Here is a 19,988-nt window from a genome sequence, read left to right on the forward strand (position 1 = left end):
ATGGGGGGGGGCGGGGGGATATGTCATACCCTGTCCTCTAGAGAGGAGAGAAAGCCATATAACAGCACTGGATCAAGCTGACGGAGCAATCCTGAACTTGAATAAAAGTTCTGCCCTGGAATTGTAACTTAGAACCATTTCTTCTCCTTTCTCAAAGTGACCAAAATGCAGCCAGAGAGAAGCGCAGACTTGCTCTAGGCCCTGCCTACCTGTAAGATTCCCTAACTTGTTTATCACCAGCTTGAAAAGAAGAGCAATAAATGGTTACTTACATTATAATTTGTCCATATAGTGGGATAGTGGATGGTCATTAATGGTGCTGGTATTCCTGGTGTCATCGTGGAAAGATTAGACCATAACATATTATTAAGCAAATAGAAAAAAAAAGCAAGATATAAAACTAGTTAGCAGTAGTCCATTCTTAAAGGGGAAAAATTGCATGCATGTGCGCGCACATACAGTTTAACTCTACCCATCTCTAAGTTGGGGTTCTCTCAACTTTGACTACCAAAAAATGAGGCAAACTCATGTTTCCAGGAGGGGGTGATGGTATTTTCAATTCCCTTATTTATGACTTTCGGGTTAGCTCTCCAAGTTCTCTTCATTTAATATATATTGTTGGTATGATTTTTAAAACGTAAGAAAAGAAAAAAATAAGAATAATAAAATGGCAGCACCAGACAGACACCATGGTGCTCTTTGTAATGATTTTTTAAAAGGCAACACCTAAAAATCTAATGCAGGGAGAAAGTCAAATGAAATATGGCATATTCACAGAACGGAATAGTAACTGTCACTACATTTTCATTTTAAAGACTCTGTGACAACACGGGGAGGCAGATGATGCAGACAGATCCTCTCAACACTGTTCCAGCACTTTCCTTCTTGTCCAAGGTCTGAACGATTAAGGATTATGTTTTCCGTAGCCCATCATGGCTTGGGTCCCATAGGTGACCTTATTCTGATAAGCAGTTGTCTCTGTGGCTGCTGCTGCAGCTGCTACCAGATCTTAGTAGGTATATCCAGAAAGCCTAAGCTGGTACATGCTGCTCCATCCTGGGCTTCTGAAATAGACCTCTTTCTGCTTAAAATTAAAAGACACCAAGGAGGAAGGCTTGTTATCATATTTGTTTTCCTTCTAAAAAGGGAGGAACAGAAGGCGGGGTGGTGGCTCAGGCCTGTAATCCCAGCAGCTCCGGAAGCTGAGGCAGGAGCATTGCAAATTCAAGGCTGGTCTCAGCAACTTAGCGAGGTCCTAAGCATCTTAGCAAGACCTTACTCAAAATAAAAATAATAAAAAGGGGTGGAGATGTGGCTCAATGGTAAGTGTGCCCGTGGGTTCAATCCCTGGTACCAAAAAAAAAAAAAAAATGTGAAAAAACAAACCTCTCATTGTTCAAAAAGATTAAAAACCTTATACAGAAAAAAAGATCAGAAACCAATGAAAACAAATTGTGAGAGTGATTATTTGAGGTATTGAAATCATAGGAGAACTTTTCTCTTTTTTAATGTTTCTATAAGTTAAAAAATTATCCAATACGAGTGTCATTTACAATTCTTGGAAATTTAATTTTAGAGGAAGAAAGCAACTGTCTCTCGATTTTCTCCGTAGAACAAAGAGGATTTCGTGGTCTCCTCACTGTACCTGTGTGTCCCAGGGAAGGGATGGGAGGCCCTGCCTGCCCCAGCCTCTCTTCCTCTCTTCTCTGATTCCTTTTTCCCCCCACTGTGTCTATTCTTCTTTTCTCTATTTAATATTGGCATTTGAGGACACATCTGGTCTCCCAGAGAGCTTCCTTCCTCCAAATCCTCCATCCGAGATTAAATAATAAATCACGAAAAGGGCAAATCATGGTGATCACACCAAGCATCATGATACACAACTGCAGACCTTTGGGCCCAAGATGAGTAACAAACTTGGTTTATTCTGTATCCCACATCCCTGAATAAAGCAAACCTGCCCCCTGTCCATCCCGAGCTGTCAAGTGGTGAGATAATATCAGGATTAAGTGAAGCGGCAAAGAGAGAAGCCTCTTCTGTCGCAAGATGCAGCTTCTGAGTGTTGCAGAACCTCTGAACTACAGCCTGCACCCATCCAGCCACCGCGACAGAGTGTCAGAAAACTGGCAGTTCCGGGTCCAGTTGAGCCTACAGAGAGGAAGGTCAGGGAGAGTGATCAGGAGGGAGGACTCCTTCAAGTCAGCGCTCAGGATCCCAGGGTTCCCACCCCAGCCCAGTCCGTTTATACTGCTTGCCTGGCCCCTGGAGACACGATACCCTGACATGAAGGCTGGTGTCCCAGGTCCATACCACTCTCACCTTGCAACTTAAGCCCCTGATGGTTTAGAGGGGCTTGAACCGTGAACCACAAAGTTCTCCTCAATCCTTCAAGGTAAGGATTAGCTTCTCTGAAATGAGCTTTAGAGAAGTTCTGACTGGTCACATGGTGTGTCCAGAACACTTGTCCTTGGGCCAGGCCCCCTTTCACCTTTCCGTGCACCTACTTCACTTCTTAAATACCTTTCAACTCCCCAATCCTCCTAGGACAAAGGAACTGAGTTTCTCCAATCTTTTTTTTTTTTTCCTGGTGCCCCTAAGAGTTATTGCTCATTCTCCACCCAGTGCTAGCACCCAGCTACGGGCTGGGGAGGTACCAGCTTAGCTGCAGCGAACTCAGACAGACAGGCCTCCAGGGGTCTTCCAGGGTAGAGAGTCCCATCCTGGAAGAAGGGAACACATCCCCCTCTCCCCACTGTAGCTATAGAGAAGAGCAGAAAACACACACACACACACACACACACACACACACAAACAAACATTTTCAGGAACACCAAGGGCTAAACAATGCTGAAGGGACTCCTGGGATATCCAGCTCTTGATCCACTTGCCCCCTGTCTGCCCTGACCTTGAAGAGTGGCCCCCATCTGAGCTTTGGGAAAGCCATGGCTGCCTATTAGCTTGATGAGAGGTCACTTCACCTGGAGCCTGAGCAAGTAAGGACCAGACACACAACAAAGATGACATTAGTTTGTTAGTGCTTACCCCAGAAGGTCAGCCACATTTACCAATTAATTGGAAAGTCAAGACCATGTATGAAAGGTGTTTCAAGCATTCAGGAAACAGTTAACTTTAATGAGGGGACATCCACTTTCATAGGCAATCTATTCAGTTAGCGGGTATAAATGGATTAATGGATAAATGGTGTTGAGACCAATGACTAATCATTTAAAAAAATATAAAGCTGGATCCCGGCTTTTTTAATACCCAAATAAATTTCAAGGGGGCCCAAATTTTAAGCACAAAAACAAAAATTGTTAAAATTATATTTTTAATTTATTTTAAAACAATTCAATATAGGGCTTATTTTGTCTAGCATTGTCTAGCAATGGGCTCAATTTCTCTATAATCTTAAGAGTATGAAAGACCTTTCTAAGAAGGAAATGTCATATAAACCCAGAAGCTGCAAAAGAAAAGATTGAAGGATTTAAGTTTGTGAAATTATGAAACTCGTGTGAGTGAAAATACTATAAACAAAGTCAAAATACAAATAACAAACCTGAAAACAATGGTTCACACAGAGATGTCCCTAATTTACAGGACACAGAAAAGAGCAAATAAGAAGAAATTTGGAGGAACTTTCCTCCGGAAACAACATACTGCAGGATCCACAAGTAAATTTCATAAAACTGAACTCCTCCGTAAGATATATCCAGACATGACCTCTGGAAAAAACTAAAGAGATACTTTTAGAAAGAAAGACAGCAGTTTGAATTTTAAAAAGAAGATGGATAAGTTAACACAGAATTGCCAAGAAACTAAAAGTGAAGTAACCCAAATTAGACATGTATTTGTAGCAAAAAATCATGTAACTACATAGAAATGGAAAGGAACATTCTCAATTTAACTAAGAATAGCTCAGAAAATGTAAAACATCACATGTAATAAATTACAAAATATGAATTTCTTCCTTGTAAGATTGGGAACAAGACAAGATGCCACTATCCTCATATCTATTTAGCATTTTCTGGAGATTACAGCAAAAGCAATAAGTCAAGAAAAAGAAAAAAAGGTGTTGTAGAGTCAAGTGTGAAAGGCAAAGCAGTAAAACTCTTAGGGAAAAAAAAAGAGAATATCGTTATGACCAAAAAATACCTGTGACAATATGAACAAATATAATGTTGAGTAAGAGAATTCAGACACAGGCCCAACCATGAACATTTTAGAAGACTCTCCTGTGTAAATACCTGGCAAAAGGGGAAATTAAGAGATGCAGTTATTTTTGGCAACAAATATACAAGAGTTAGTTAATATGCTGAACTTTAAAGAGCTCTTTCAAATCAATATTGGTGTCTTGAGCTTTTTTTAAAAAAAGGGCAAAGGACAGGGACAGGGTAAATAAAAAATCACAAAAGAATATCACTATTTAAAAAAAACAGAAGGAAATACCTAATGGAGTATCATATATAGTGCCCCCCCCCAAAAAAAAGAATGATTGTTATTCACCTTTCAAATGGCAAAGGTTTTGTGATCAGTAAAGAGGCACTTGCTAAACTCTTTATAGATATGCAAATTGGTACAAGCTTGCTGGAGAGTCATTTCACAATACCTATCAGGAACCTCAAAAGTAAGCTTGGAATGGAATCACATTTGACCCAGTTATCCCACCCCTCCTCATACAATCAAAGCACTTAAAATCAGCATACTACACCGACCTGGCCACATCAATGTTTATAGCAGCTCAATTTACAACAGCTAAGCTATGGAACCAACCTAGGAGCCCTTCAACAGATGAATGGATAAAGAAAATGTGGTACATACACACAATGGAATATGACTTAGCCATAAAGAAGAATGAAATTATGACATTTGCCACAAATGGATGTAACTGGAGACTATCATTTTAAGTGAAATAAGCCAATGCCAAATGTTCTCACTGATATGTGGATGCTGACTCACAATAAGCTGGGAGTAGGAAGAAGTGGAGGTTCACCAGATTGGACAGGGGGAATTGGAGAGAAGAGAAGGGAAATGGGACTGGGAAAGACAGTAGAATGAATCAAACATTACTTTCTATGTTCATATATGAATACATGACCAGTGAAACTCTACATCACGTACAACCACAAGAAGGGGAAGTTATATTCCATGTATGTATGATATGTCAAAATACATTCTTATGCCATGTGTAACTAAAAAGAACAAAAATAATCTTAAAAATTGTTTAAAAGTACCTCAAAAGTATTCAAAAATCTTGTAAGAATTTATAAGAAAGAAATAATCAGGGATATACACAGAGAGTAATTTTAAAGAAAAATGAGAAATTATACCCCATCTGATTCAAATGTATGATATGTCAAGATCATTGTACTGTCATGTGTAACTAATTAAAACAAATTTTAAAAATATGGAAATAAAAAGAGAGAGTTATTTTAAGTATGTTCATCCTGGCATCCTATATAATCCTGAACGAGATTTGGGGAAAATCTTGAGGCAATTTGTCTGATAATTACTTTCTTTCCTTCTGTGGCCTTTGAGGTGGGTTGAGCAGTAGCCAAGACTTGGTTGAGCTCAAGATGAAAGGTAACGCATGAGAGTCATTAACAGGGGCATGTAAAGATCTGCCACTTACCATGCCCCCATTCCTTGTTTTCCTTTTACGATTTTCTTGACACACTCAATCGTCTTCTTTAAATCCGGATTCAGTAACTCTGCAGGAGAGAATACACTGGAATGACATCACACCACCCTGTGACGGCTAAGTCGGAATGACGTGGGGAAGGCAGGGAGGACTCACTAGAAAGGCTTCATGTAATTCTAAGAGTCAGTCTACTTCTAGATTCTTTTTTTTTTTTCAGGAAATACCAGAAGGTAGCAGAATGTTGTCATTTTTTAAAGCAAATCCATTAGGTTTTTTCCCTTATAATTTAGACAATTTGTCCATTAAAGATATACATATATGTCAGCTGTCCCATGAGAATCAGTGGAGAGACAGTGGCCGGCATGATAATACCATTTACCCCTCTTCATGGAACCTGCAGGCTGGAGGAGAGGAGAGTCAGAGGCAACTGTAATCCATGGAGCTGGAAGGATGGGGCAGCTTGATGGGCGGGCAATTAACAGGGGCACGTGATTCAGACTTGAAGGGCCAGGGAAGGGCTATGGGACATCTAGGGGGGCAGGTAAGGAAAGGGGATTGAGAGAGTCACCAAAGGAAAATTGTTCCAGGCACAGGAAACAGCATGTGGGAGGGGCCAGTAATGCCTCTGAAGAACCAACCTGTCTATGCACCAGTCCCTCCTTGAGGTGGAAGCCAAGACCTCCCACTTGGGATTTTGCAATACCTGTCTTCTCGCCCATCCTTCTAGTCTCCCCTTTCCCTGAACCAGGCTCATAGTTTTTTTCCTTAAACATCACTTCATCACTTGCCTCCAAGTTGCCTGTAAACCTGAACCCCAAGCCCCTGGCTTAGTCCAGTGGTGCCCAGCCCCCCTCTCCACTCCATAATCTTATCCCGTCGCTTTCTACAACCCTACGTTCAGGACAGGCTGAGGGTGGGAGACTGACAGTGGCCTTCAGGAGTGTGCTCCACCCAGGAGACCCACAACTTAGGGATCGTGCCCCTTGTTCAGATCATCTCCCAACCCAGATCTGCTCATCCCAAACTGCAGTCCTTAAAAGTCTCCCTGGCCCACTAGCCCATGTGCCAGCTCCCCTCTTCTGAATAAACGCCACTTTGTCAGTGCTGGCCTATGGCATGTAGACAGACAGACAGTCAGGCAGGCAGACACACACCCTAATCTCAACTACCTCATCCCATCCTTGAAAAAAGGGAAGGTGTTGTTCCCAAGCCCCATGCCATAGGTGTGCCAGAAATGGTGCTCAGCGCTTGACATACACCGAAGCGCCTAAATGCTTCATGAGGTGGGTATTATTACCATCATCTCCATTTCACGGATAACTGAGGCTCAAATCACACAACTGTAAGAGGCAGAGCCAACCTTCTGAGTGGCCTCAAAGCCTGCGCTCCTTCTGTCCCCACCCTGCCTCCAGGCATAGGGCTCCTCTTGAACTGCCTGCAGTGCTTGGCACAGGCTCTTGTCCCTCTAGGTGGTGACTCGCTTGCTTGTGAATCCTAATTGGCTGTGGTTACAAATTCCCAGGGAAAACTGCTTCCCTCTCTGTCTAGAATGTCCTCACTTCCAGGACTTTATCCTGATAGTGCAGTCATCTGGCTTCGTGGCCTGGTGTGGAGGTCTCCAATGTACCTCCTTACCTGGGTGCACAGTGACCATTAAACCTATGCTTTAGGCAGCATCCATCTCCCCAAAGAAAAGAATAATGGTCAAGTGTGGGTGACATCAGGCCCACAGGGAACCCTCTGCTCCCGCCCTTCAGCCTTGGGTGGGCTCCAATGCCTCCGCACTCCTCTACACAGGAGCTTCTCTACCCGTGGGATGTGGGTCTCCATCTCTCCATCCCAGCTAGCTGCCTGACTCGCCTGGTCCTTTCTCACCGTCCACCCTGGCAGGGCAATGCCCAGCCTCCCCCTGGTGGATATGGCCTAACCCAGATCCCTCCTTCTGCCTCCTCCCAGCATGTAAACTCTGGTCATCGAGAAGGCCAACCTCCAAGTGTGACCCCGCAGCCCCCGGAGCACCAGCATGGAATGAAAAGAAGTGACCTACCAGAACAGGACACACCACAGAGATTCTTGCCATGGTCACACCACAGGTCCTCACGGATCTGAAAGAGGCCGAAGCCAGTGTGGCCAGTAATCTCATTCTCATACACAGCCGAGGGGTTGAACTTGCTCTCATAATAAGCCAGGCAAACCCCTAAGATGGAATAGAATGTGTGGTCTGAGGAGCTGGGGATACCTGGGCAGGGAATGGAGGGAAAGGAGGACAGAGGGGGATCGGGGATCCTACTCACAGTTTTCAAGTTTGTAACCTTCAAAATAATCCAGGCCTCCTCTGTAGAGCATATCAGCCACGGTGCAACGCCCCAAGACTCGAGCACCACTTGGAACCATGAGGTAGCCAAGGAGGAAGAGCATCACGGATGCCTTCATCTTCTCCAGGCTCCTGGCAGCCCAGCACAACAGAAGCCAAGAAAGTGGATGGAGTCTCAGGTAATTTCCTACCAAGATCACAAGGACATTGTTCCTCCAAGGAGAAGCAGGGCACTGTGCTGGGTGGAGAAAGGAGTATACAATTCGGTGTGTACAAAAATAAAAAATTCTCCTGACCTTCCCTTCCTCTATCCTGATTCCCTGCCTCGTGTCACTACAAGCCTGGGACACTTAAGGCTCTCTGCCTCTTCTCCTTATTTGACCCCCTGTTTTCTAAAGAAACTGCACCCTTGAAGTCTCCCCTCCTCCCTGATTCTTTCCCTCCAACAAACCCACTGTCTTCTTGGGCTGTGTCTCACTCCCTTCACTCTGACATCAGATACAGTGGCTTCTTTCTTCCCCTTTATGGAAAAAGTCATCAAACACAGTTTGGCAAACAGAAAAAGAGAAAAGAAGGTCATATATCCTGATTCCACCATTGGCACTCAAACACTTCTGCCATGTTGAATTTGTTTCGCGGATGCCTTTTAGCTCTAAATATGTCCCCAAGATGTGATCTTACTCTCTGCACAGTCTTTTCCCCAGATTTTTTTTTTTTTTTTTTTTTTTTTTTGCAAACCAGACTCCACTGAGCTTTTTCCTGACTGTCTACAGAAGGAGACCCATCAAGATGCAGCCCAGACCCGTCCCTTATTAGCTGGGTAACTCTAGATGACTCACTGGCTTCTTAGGCCTTTGCTTCCTCACCTCCAAAAGGGGGTCATTTGTGGGGTGCCTTGGAGAATTGACTCTTTCTGGAGGCGGGTACTGAGGATTGAACTCAGGGGCGTTTGACCACTGAGCCACATCCCAGCCCTATTTTGTATTTTATTTAGAGATGGGGTCTCACTGAGTTGCTTAGCACCTCACTTTTGCTGAGGCTGCCTTTGAACTCATGATCCTCCTGCCTCATTCTCCCAATCTGCTGGGATTACAGATGTGCACCATAGTGTGTTCTCAAAACACATCACTTAGGTAACATTGCTGGTTCCCTCTTCCTTATCACACTTGTTTTTCCAAACCCTCTACCACCAGGATTTTCCCTGCCCACCCTCTATCAGGAGGAACCAATTCAGAAAACCCAGAATTCTCACTGTGCTCCTTCTTTGCACCTCCTGGCACCACTCCCCATTGGCCCTGCACCTGCCAGGTCTTACCTGGTGCCCTCATGCTTGGTTCTTCCCCATCCATACGGCCCTACCTTACTCTGCCTTTCCCTACCCAAATGTTTCCACCCCACATGCCTACTCCTTGAAGGCTGATGGATCTTTTGTGAAAGTTCCCTTTCTCCTCTGAGCCCCTATTTTCTTCAGTCCATTCTATGACATCTAGCAGATGACTGACCTGTTTTGTGTTGTGTCCCATTCCTCACACAAGATGTAATTGGAAGGCTGAGCGCAGTGGCACACGCCTGTAATACCAGCGGCTCAGGAGGCTGAGGCAGGAAGATCTCGAGTTCAAAGCCAGCCTCAGCAACAATGAGGTGCTAAGCAACTCAGTGAGAACTGTCTCTAAATAAAATACAAAATAGGGCTGGGGATGTGGCTCCGTGGTGGAGCACCCCTGAGATCAATCCCTGGTATCCAAAAAGAAAAAGAAATAGAAGCAATTGGAAACTCCCCCACGGCCCCTGACACTTTGTCAATGTCTATCAATTGGACAATCAGTTGCACATCCTGTTTGTCACTATCCAAAAACACGAGTGCATGCCTTTGGGTTGCATTTACCCACACAGGGGTCCTCAGCCTTGACACTTGCACTGGAAAATTCCTTGTTCTTGGGATGGACCTATGCATTGGAGTTCTTTAGGAGCACACCTGGCTTCCAGATGCCAGTAGCTCCCCTCCCTCAATGTGACAAACAAAATGTCCTCTGGGGGCTAAAATTGCTTCCTATGTAGAACAGGGAAATCTCCAATATGGGTAAAAGTGAGAAATAAGTACATTCATAAGCAACAAAAATTGTGCTTGCAACTATTTGCTTCAAGCTGCGTGGCTGGGTGCAGGCATGGTCACCACACCAGCTGCTGTCTGGAGGAGGGTCTGGCATTTGTGAGCCCAGACTTGGCACTCAGATTGCCTGGGGCCAAATTCCAGCTTTTCCTCTCAGCAATGAGGATGTCAGTTGATCTCAGACAAGTTCCTCAACCTCTCTGTGCCTTAATTTTCTCATGCATGACAGTTTAAAATAGTGCTTTCCTAATTGTGTTGAAGAGTAAATGAGTTAAATACACAGAGCACTAGATGTCCTGTGGACATTAGCTCTTTCTGAGCCCTGTTTGCACCCTGTGTTGTTAGTGAACTGAATTTCGATGCATGTGGGGAAGGCTGTTTGCATTTCCCAACAAAGCAAACAATATTTTCTGCCAATATTGTCTGTCTCCCACAAGGCAGGCCCCAACTCAACTCATAAAAGGCATGCTGAGCCCTCCCTCTTTCCTCTTCCCCAGCCGTCAATCCAAAAGCGAGTCTTGTGGTGTTCTTCCAAAACCTATCCACTTCTCACTATCCCTTCTGCCACCATCCTGGTCCGAACCACCACCATCTCTGACTAACTGAAGGTTTCCCAACTATACTCCTCCACCACGTTCTTCCTTCTTCCCCTAAATACCCATTCTCCAGGCAGCAGCTCAAAGTCCTTCTTAAAAACATGTACCCAGAGCCCAGCATGGTGGCACATGTAATCCCAGCTATTTAGGAGGTTGAGGCAGGAGGATGACAGGTAAGGCGAGCCTCAGAAACTTAACAAGACCCTGTCTCAAAATAAAATTAAGTCAGTGGTAGAATGTCCCTGGATTCAAACCCCCAGTACCAGGGATGGAGAGTAGGGTACATATATCCAATCATATTACTTAACTCCAATGGATTTCCCTGTATTTTAAACAGGATCAAAAAACTCTTCCACCTGGCTGACAAGCCCCTTCTTGATCTAACCCCCAAGCAGCTCTCCAGCCTGACTCCACACTACTCCCCATTGTTTGCCTTCACTCCACTTCCTGTCCTTGAACAGGCCGATCTCCTTCCACCACGGGTACTTTGCACCAGCTGTTCCTCCTGCCTAGAACATGATTCCTCCAACCACTACAAGGCTTGATTTTTCCTCGCCTGCTCTCAACTCAAATGAGTTCACCACTACTAAGAGAATTTCTAGACCCCTGCACCATCACAGAAGAAGGTTTCAATTTTCTCTGTGATGTTATGAGTAATGACCTTGTTCACTTGCCTGTTGCCTGTCTTCCATACCAGAGTGCAACAACCAGGAATGGAGACACCTGGTCTGTTTTGTTTTCTGTTTTATACCCAGAACTTATGGCCTAGTGCTCAGTGACTTTTCGTTGAATGAATGAATCCACAAATGACTCTTTCAAAGGAAACCGTCATCGGATGAGTATTAAGTGAATTTTCTGACAAGTGTCTCCTCTAGATGGGAATCATCTTACCTGACCCAGCTCTTGCCCACTATATACTCATTTACCACTAGTGTTTCCAAAGGCCCTCGGTGCCCCGAGCACGAGGGAAAGAGTAGACACTGCAGCAACTTTAATGTTGATTGCAGGGAATTCACTCTTCCTACATTGGTTCCCTGGAATTTTCAGATAGCACTTTCTTAATAATTCACCCAAGAGCATTTGAACCATTGGTCCTTCTTTATGACTGACTGTTCTAGAATTTTTTCTATGACCTCAGTTGCAATACATCAGAATATTCTAAAAGAAGAAGTCTGTCACCACCATATGTGTACGGGTTTTCAATTGCTGTGTAACAAACAACCAGGCTGAAACAACACAGGTCAATTATCTTGAAGTTCTGCCACCCAGAAGCCTAACATGGGTCTCACAATGCTAAAATCAAGGTGTGGGCAGGGTCAGGCTCCTTCCTGGCATCTCTAGGGAAGCACCCATTCTCTTGTTCATTGCATTGAATGGCAGAATAAAGTCCCTTGCAGCTGTAGGGCTGAGAGCCCTGTTTCCTTGCTGGCTGTCACCTGAGGGCCATGCATAGCTACTGGGAGCTATCTGCACTTCCTAACTTTGCTTCCTTTCCTCTGTCTTCAGAGTCAGCAAGAGTGGGCCTCTCTTCCGTCTACATGGCACCGGCTCATTCTTCTGACTTCTTGCCCACTCACAGGGACTCATTTAATTCCATTGGTCACCAGATTCCAAGATAATCTCTATATCTCAAGGACCTTAACCTCAACCACAAAGTCCCTTTTGCCAATAACTATTCAGAGGTTCTAGGGCTTAGGGCATGGACACTGTTGGGGAACCAGGGCTTCACCAGCTACAGGATTCTCCTGGGCCCCTACAAAACTCCTTCTGGGTGGAGCAAAGGAAGAAGCCTTTCTCACAGTGGGCCCATTGTCAAGGACATGCTCTTTTGGGGGCCTGGGTAACTTCATTTGTGACATGGGTGACCAGACTGGGTTATCTTTAAGATCCTCCAAGCTCCAGAAGTCAGGATATGTTGAGGTGATTAGGGGTAAATTGGCCTTTTGAAAGCCAAAAGTGCATCTTGGTGACTTAATTAATACTGGCAATTTGTTGATTGATTTAAATGATATAGTGAAGGATCCTAAGAGGAAAAACTTATTCTACATTTACTCCTTCAGCAAAGACTTTTTCATAATTCGCCTTTGTCAAGTATCTCAAAGAACTCTTCTTGGTTTTGATTATTACTGAAACTTTAGAGACCAACATGCATTTGTATGGGATGGTTGGTCCCCTTACCTTAAGTTTTATATTCCTACAGTTTTATATATACCTTAAGTTTTATATTCCTATAATTTACAGATTCGTACTGAGTACATCTCTACTTCCTTTAACCTTTCAACTGTATTTTCAAAAACTCACCAGTACTATTCATTTCACTACCTAGAACATTTTTCTATTTTATGTACTTTTTAAAGATAATCCTGAATGATTATGCTTTCCAGAAAAACTTTAGTCAAGAGGGATTCTTTCGTCCTAATAGGTACTTCACAGAAGAAGTACCTATTAATTGATTGATTGATTTCCCCCTTGGGACATGGGGAAAATGGAGAAATTTTGATTGGGCAAAGGGAAGAGATGGTGACAGAAAAGAATGAGAGTAGTGAGGCTAGGTACATGTATGGCTGCATATATTCTACATCATGTACAACCAGAGAAACGAAAAGCTGTGCTCCATTTATGTACAATGAATTGGAATGCATTCTGCTGTCATATATACCTAATTAGAACAAATAAATTTTTTAAAAAATGTTCAACATCTCTAACAATTAGAGAAATTCAAATTAAACACAACACTGAGATTTTATCTCACTCCATTCAGGATGGGAATTATCAAGAATACTAATCACAATAAATGTTGGCCAAGATGTGGGGGAAAAGGTATACTCATACATTGTTGGTGGGACTGCAAATTGACACAACCACTCTGGAACGCAGTATGGAATCCTCAGAAAACTTGGAATGGAACCGCCATTTGACCCAGTTATTCCACTTGTTAGTATGTACCCAAAGGACTTAAAATCAGCATACTATAGTGACACAGCCACGTCCGTGTTGATAGCAGCACAACTCACAATAGTTAAACTATGGAACCAAACTAGGTGCCCTTCAACAGATAAATGGATAAAGAAAATGTGGTACAAATACACAATGGAACATTATCCAGCCATAAAGAGAAATAAAATTATGGCATTTGCTGGTAAATGGATGGAACTGGAGGCTACCGTGCTAAGTGAAATAAGCCAATTCCAAAAAACCAAAGGCTGAATGTTCTCTCTGATGTGTGGATGCTAACTCACAATAAAGGTGATGAGGGAATAGTAAAGTATAGAAGTACTTTGAATTAGACAAAGGAATGAAGAGGAGGGAGAGGGATGGGAATAGGAAAGATAGTAGAATGAATTGAACATAACTTTTCTATGTTCATATATGAACACATGACCAGTGTAACTCCACACCATGTACAATCACAGGAACGGGAAGTTATATTCCATGTATGTTTGATATGTCAAAATACATTCTACTATCATGTATAACTAAAAGTAACATTTTTTAAAAAAAAAAAGTAGCCATAGAGAATGGCAATGATTTTTTAAAAAATGGTGAGATTGTCTGTCTCTCTCTTCTCCCAAGTCAGAGGAAGAGATCATAGGTCCTTCCCTTCGGGGCTGGCCTGATTTCTAGACCTCCTCTGCCTTCCCCACAGCCCAGTGCTGTGAATGCAGATGTCCATTCCTGTGAAGGACTTTGGTGTGTGCACTGGACTGAGGAAGGGGGTCACTGGCATACACTGGAAGCACAAAGCATGTATCGTTACGGAGGCTGAAGCAGGGATGCCATGGAATGAAGGTGCAGGGCTGGGCTTGGCAAACTACGGCCCACAAGCCAAATCTAGGCAGCTGACTGTTTTAACAAACAGTTTTGTATGAGAGCAGTCACATCTAATCAATTACATATCACCGAATTGGGTCATCATAGCAGAGTTGAGGAGACAGATACTGAGAGGTCTGCAACACCTAAAGTGCTTATGATCCAGCCCTTTACCAAAAAAAAAAAAAAAAAAAAAAAAACAAAACCTGACCCCCTGGAGCATGGACTTGACTATACTGATGTGATTCTAGGTTTATACCAATGAGCTGTGTGACCTAGGGAAGTTACTCCTCTCTGTGCCTCCATTTCTTCATCTGTAAGATGGGTTGCAGTGAGGCTAAAATAAGACAATGTGCACAAAGCTCAGAGCCACTAGAGAACAGGGGCCAACAAGAGGGAACTGCCGCAGGTGTTCATATTCATTTTGGTGGGGTCCAACCCTAGGCAACTGTAACTACTCAGGGTGAAGTTCTCAGCTAACTCCCTTTTCTTTCCAGGAGGATGCTCAGATGAACTGGGAACAAAAGTCCCCATCTTTCCTTGCTTTGGGGCCTGAAAGAATCTGGAGTTCAGGCTCATGCCTGATGAGAACTGGAGCCCCTGGATTTAGGGGAATCTTTTGGAAAACTCCAGATGTAGGTGGGGTACGAGAGAAGGGTCAGCTGGAGGCTGATTGACAGAGAACCAATATGTCTCCACAGAAAACTGGCCCATCGAGAAACATCTGCACAACTCCCATCTCTGGAAAGATGTTTCAAAACAGAAACACCCTCCTCATCCACTGAGGTAGATTAAGAAAAGAAAGGCCACCGTTGTGCTCTGTGTCTGTCCCCCTTCACCAATAAGTCATGTTGTATAGTTTCCCACCCATTACTTGGGTTGACCTTGGGTCTTGCTTTTGACCAACACAACAATTCATATGACACAACTTGATGAGGAAGGGAACAAAACAGAGCAGAGATCTGGAGGAAAGTCTGATCTCAAAGCTCTCAGGGTGATATCCAAAATTATATCCAAAATTATAAAGGCAGCACATTTAATAAGACCTTCAATGGATGCTGCTCAGTGATGTGCATGCTGATTTCCTACCTCCAATCTTTCCTGGGAAATACCAGAGGACAGACTACTGTCAGTCACCAAACCTCTGGCTGCTCATCTTCCGTTCCCCAGGCTTGGGCACCCAAGGGAACATACCATGGGGTTAATGATTTAGCCTCCTTGGTTCTGAGTCCTCCAGCAAAATTCAGGGGGAACCCACCCTCACAGGGGGAGAGCATCTGAATATGCATGAAGGCTGCCTTTAGCTCCAGAATGCAGAGATGAAGGCCAAAAGGCACTCTGCCAGTGGTTCCGCCACAGCTTTGGAATTTTGTTCTGTTTTAAAATTATTTGTCAGCTACAATTCAACAGGGAGATAGATTTAGCTAGTTCAAGTCCCCAAGTCCCTTTCAGAATCCAGGAGCCCTGAACTGGGGCTTGACTTCTGAACTTGGAGATGAGAAGCAGCCCAGAACCTTTGAGTCTCACTGTTCTCCTGGGGCTAAGGATCCTCGGTTTGCCCCAGCCCTTGGCCCTCACTGGACGACTCAGGCACCTTCTCTAACAGATGGATCTCCATCTGCTCTGCAGAGATCCTCAGATACCACAGTCTATAATTACACTTGTATCTGTGTCAATATCTGCATCTCTGTCTCTATGGTGTCTGCAAAAAATGCCTGGCGTCAAGAAAGGATGGTGGCTGGCCAATCCCACATGGGCCACTGAAAGACATTCAGAAACCTCTGAGATACAAGTCCACCTTAAAAACATTCTAGTTTACCTGCTTTCAAAGTTGTCTCTTGCTGTGAAGCTATTAATAAAAGCAATATCATGCAGAAAACTTTACTCCTGACTCACCTTCTGTTTTTTTTTTTTTTCCTTTCTAAGTGGCCCTAGGGGCCATTATCAGGGCTTGAAGATGATGCATCCATCATGATTATTTATACATAAGCAAGATCATAACAGGGCCAGGACCAGAATTTAGGTCTTCATTTTTTGGTCAGTCAGTCAAAGCCACTCTTACCTAAAAGAGTCCCCATACTGCTTATGCATAGGACAGAGACCCCTTGGGTGGTATCCAGCCCAGTTCTGACCAGGAAGATAGAAAGGGAAGTGTGCTGTGAGAGGGAGGGCTCTGGCAATCATTTCCTCCTTTGTCAAGGAGACACAAGGCAGAGGGGACTGTTTTAGGCCACCTCTCTCCTTCCTTCTCATCTGTGCAAGGTCTGATGTTTGGAGTAGCTGCTGTCATTTCTTGACCCCGAGGGACCCTGAGAATGACACTGGCACCAGTTCAGAGCCTGACGTTGCTGACCCCTGAATCCATATGAGCAGCACCCACCTTCAAACTTCCTTTGCAAGGAAGATAAAGCTCTGTGGTCGTGAGCGCCTGTGGTCACCTATTGTTCCTAACGTAGGCAAGGGTTTTCTGTGTAAGTCTGCCACACACTCATTTTCAAATCCAGGCATTCTTAGCTGTGGCGCTGCTTGCCTGGTTTAAAAATATTCAACTGGCCTCAGAAAGAAAGCAGCCCCACTGGATGTATTCATTGTGTGGTTTGTCTGAGGGGAAAGTGTGTTCACAGCCCTGACAAAGGCCAGGTAAAGGCGGAGGGAAGTGGAGGTGCCCGTCTGTTGTGAATACGCTTCTTGTTACCTCCCTCGGCTACCCACAATGCATTGCAGGGATGGAGAAAGACATCAGGCTGTGCAGAGAGAAATATTGTGCAGGGAGCAGGCAGGGGACCCGTCACGATCCAATCCGTAGGTCCCAGCATGGTGGCAGGCAGGAATGCCATTCCTAGTCCTGGGCAGCTGGTGACCCCACATCACAAAGGGGATGAGAAAAACCAGCAGGACCACCCCCACCACAAAGGACTCTCCAAGATGAAAGGCTGGAAGACCCTGAGGCATCAGGCGCGAGAAAGGAAAGGATGTCACCCCGGGGCCTATGTGGCTGTAGCAGGGTGATCCATTGTCCCTATTTATCTGGGACTCAGGGTTTTGTCAGGGTGTTGGACAGAAATGTCTTGGTTTTGGAGCCCATAGAGAGGAGTCACATGAACACATGAGATCTACCCAAGGTAGAGCCCCCACACTCCTCCCATGGGGGACATAAGTTGGGGACAAGCCTAGCCTGTGGCTTGAGAGATTCAGCTGAGTTGCCTTGAGTCACTCTTGGGGTCTAAGTCAACAGAAAGCAATGAGTGAATGACTTCTTTGGAGTAATTACTTGCATGTATCTGACAGTTCTGTTCCTACACCATTATTCTCCATCGACTAAAGTGTAAATTCCATCCGTTGGCCAACACGGGTGATCCTCTGCCTCCCACTGTGAGTTCCCATGGAGTGAAGCAACACATCTGAGGCTATGAATCAAAAAGTAGCCAGGCACCGTGGTGCATACCTGCAATCCCAGCAGCTCTGGGGGCTGAAGCATGAAGGATTGCAAGTTCAAAGCCAGCCTCAGCAACTTAGTGAGGCCCTAAGCAAGACCTTGTTTCTAAATAAAATATAAAAAGGGGCTGGGGATGTGACTGACTGGGTAAGTGCCACTGGGTTCATTCCCTGGTACACACACACACACATACACACAGACACACAGACACACAGACACACAGACACACAGACACACACAAAGTCACATTTACACCCATTTCATACTTTTACCTTTAATTTGAAGAGTTAATGTGTGCATAGAAAAGATGAGTTACAAACTAGGCTTTGTGCCCAGTGTCTCAGAAAAGGGACCCACGGAGTGCCATGGAGATGCTATGTGGCATTGAGCTGGTGATGACCATTCCTGTTGTCCAGGCTCCAGGAGCATGTTCCATGTGGGTCTCCTTTTATGCTCCTGATAGTCCTGAGAAGTGGGTACTTTTACCACCCTCATTATACAGAAAGACAATACTTGCAGGACCTAGGTAAGCTCACACAGGAAAGTAATGGATCCTAACTCTGACTCCTGAAGTCATCCTTAAAAAGTTTAAAAACCCACACCTTGCTACTTTTGTGTTCTAGGATAGGTCCTGGTGCTGCTTCTTCACAGCTATGTGATCTAGGACAAAAAAAAAAAATCAGTCTCTAAACCTCAGTGACTCTATGTGCAAAATGGGTGGAAGTAGTGCTGATCTCATCCATTTGTGTGGCAAGTTCCTGGTCCACAATAAGCTGTCCATGAATGCAAAAGAGAAGGAGAGAAATATACAGGAATGTAGCACAGAGGTGGTGTGGGCAGGCCAGGCTGGCAAGTGGGGAAGAGCTAGTGGGCAGAGGCTGAAGGCTTCGAGGGTCAGAGGTTCTCTACCCTGATTGCACATCAAAGTCACCTGAGAAGTCACACCCAAACCTGAATGTGTTAGAGTGGGACACAACCATCAGTACTCCTATAACTAACTCCCCAGGTGACTCCAATGTGCTGCCAGTTTGGAAAGTCACTTGACCTAGCCCTTTGCTGTTAGGCACGTTGACCTTGTAGGAGCATCACTGTCAACCGGGATCTTATTAACATGCAGAATCTCATGCCCCATCCCAGATGTGCTGAATCAGATCTGTGTGCACCAAAGTCTAAGCATCCCCGGACAAGCCTTTGAGTCATATAGATGAGGAAAATAAGCAAAATGCCAAGCAGGATTTGAACCTAATTAAAATCCAAAGTGCAGGCTGAAGGGGAAATGAGGGGCGGCTATTTACCAGGATCGCTTACGGGTAACCTCATCTCCTGGCAAACACAAAGGGCAAGGGCAGTAGGTCTCTGTGTGTTTCAACTTCAATGAATCTGTGATTGTGGATGTTCAGGAAGTCAGGGATTCTGCCGGCTGCACAATGTTTGCTCACCCGCCACTGTATCAGCCAGAAAACTAACATCATCTGGTATCGACAATGCACACACTGGACCCTGGCCTGGGATTCGCAGAAAAATATCAGCCTTGGAATTATTATAAGGAAACAATTCCCAGAGGGCCTTTCTTACCCAGAACGAGCAGGTCTTTGAGCCTGGGCAAACAAATGCTGCTGAGGTAGGCTCCAAGGTGAGCTGAGCAGCCAGCACAGGAGCTGGCCCTCTGTGGACAAAGTGAAAGGCTAAACAATCCTTAGAGTGCCATTTCTCCACTGGAAAGATGCTCTGGAAGTCTTCTTAAAACACAGAATGTTGGTCCCACCTCCAGAGCTTCTGACTCAACCAATCTGGAGATTCAGTGACAAGCCCTGTTATGATCCTTAGGCATCACTTCATCTCAGGAGTTGGCAACGCAGCACATTGCAACCCAGCCACGGAGCTTTCTTGGAAGCTTTCTAGAATCTGAAGAAATGACATCCACTAAATTCTTAGAAGCATTTACTCTCTCTAGTAATCCCAGTGGGCCCACCACCATTGGCAAAAGGCAGTTAAAGAGCAAATTCTATATCCAATATGGAAAGCTTTCAAGAAAACAGGACATATATGAAGTCTCAAGTTTTAGAAAAGCAATTCAGTCGGGT

General features: G+C 44.5%; 1 protein-coding gene across 1 annotated transcript; it reads right to left on the reverse strand.

Moving 5' to 3' along the window:
- Positions 1 to 2,078: 2,078 nt before the first annotated feature.
- On the reverse strand, positions 2,079 to 8,071 carry Lyzl4 (lysozyme like 4). Its single transcript, XM_026408117.1, has 4 exons — positions 7,933 to 8,071; positions 7,686 to 7,835; positions 5,630 to 5,708; positions 2,079 to 2,148 (listed from the first exon to the last, which is right to left on the reverse strand). Exons 1-4 carry the CDS (start codon positions 8,069 to 8,071, stop codon positions 2,079 to 2,081), a joined length of 438 nt encoding a protein of 145 aa, XP_026263902.1.
- Positions 8,072 to 19,988: the final 11,917 nt, after the last annotated feature.

The sequence above is a fragment of the Urocitellus parryii genome, chromosome 3 (genome assembly GCF_045843805.1).
Source record: "Urocitellus parryii isolate mUroPar1 chromosome 3, mUroPar1.hap1, whole genome shotgun sequence".
In the NCBI taxonomy this organism is placed as follows: Eukaryota; Metazoa; Chordata; class Mammalia; order Rodentia; family Sciuridae; genus Urocitellus; species Urocitellus parryii.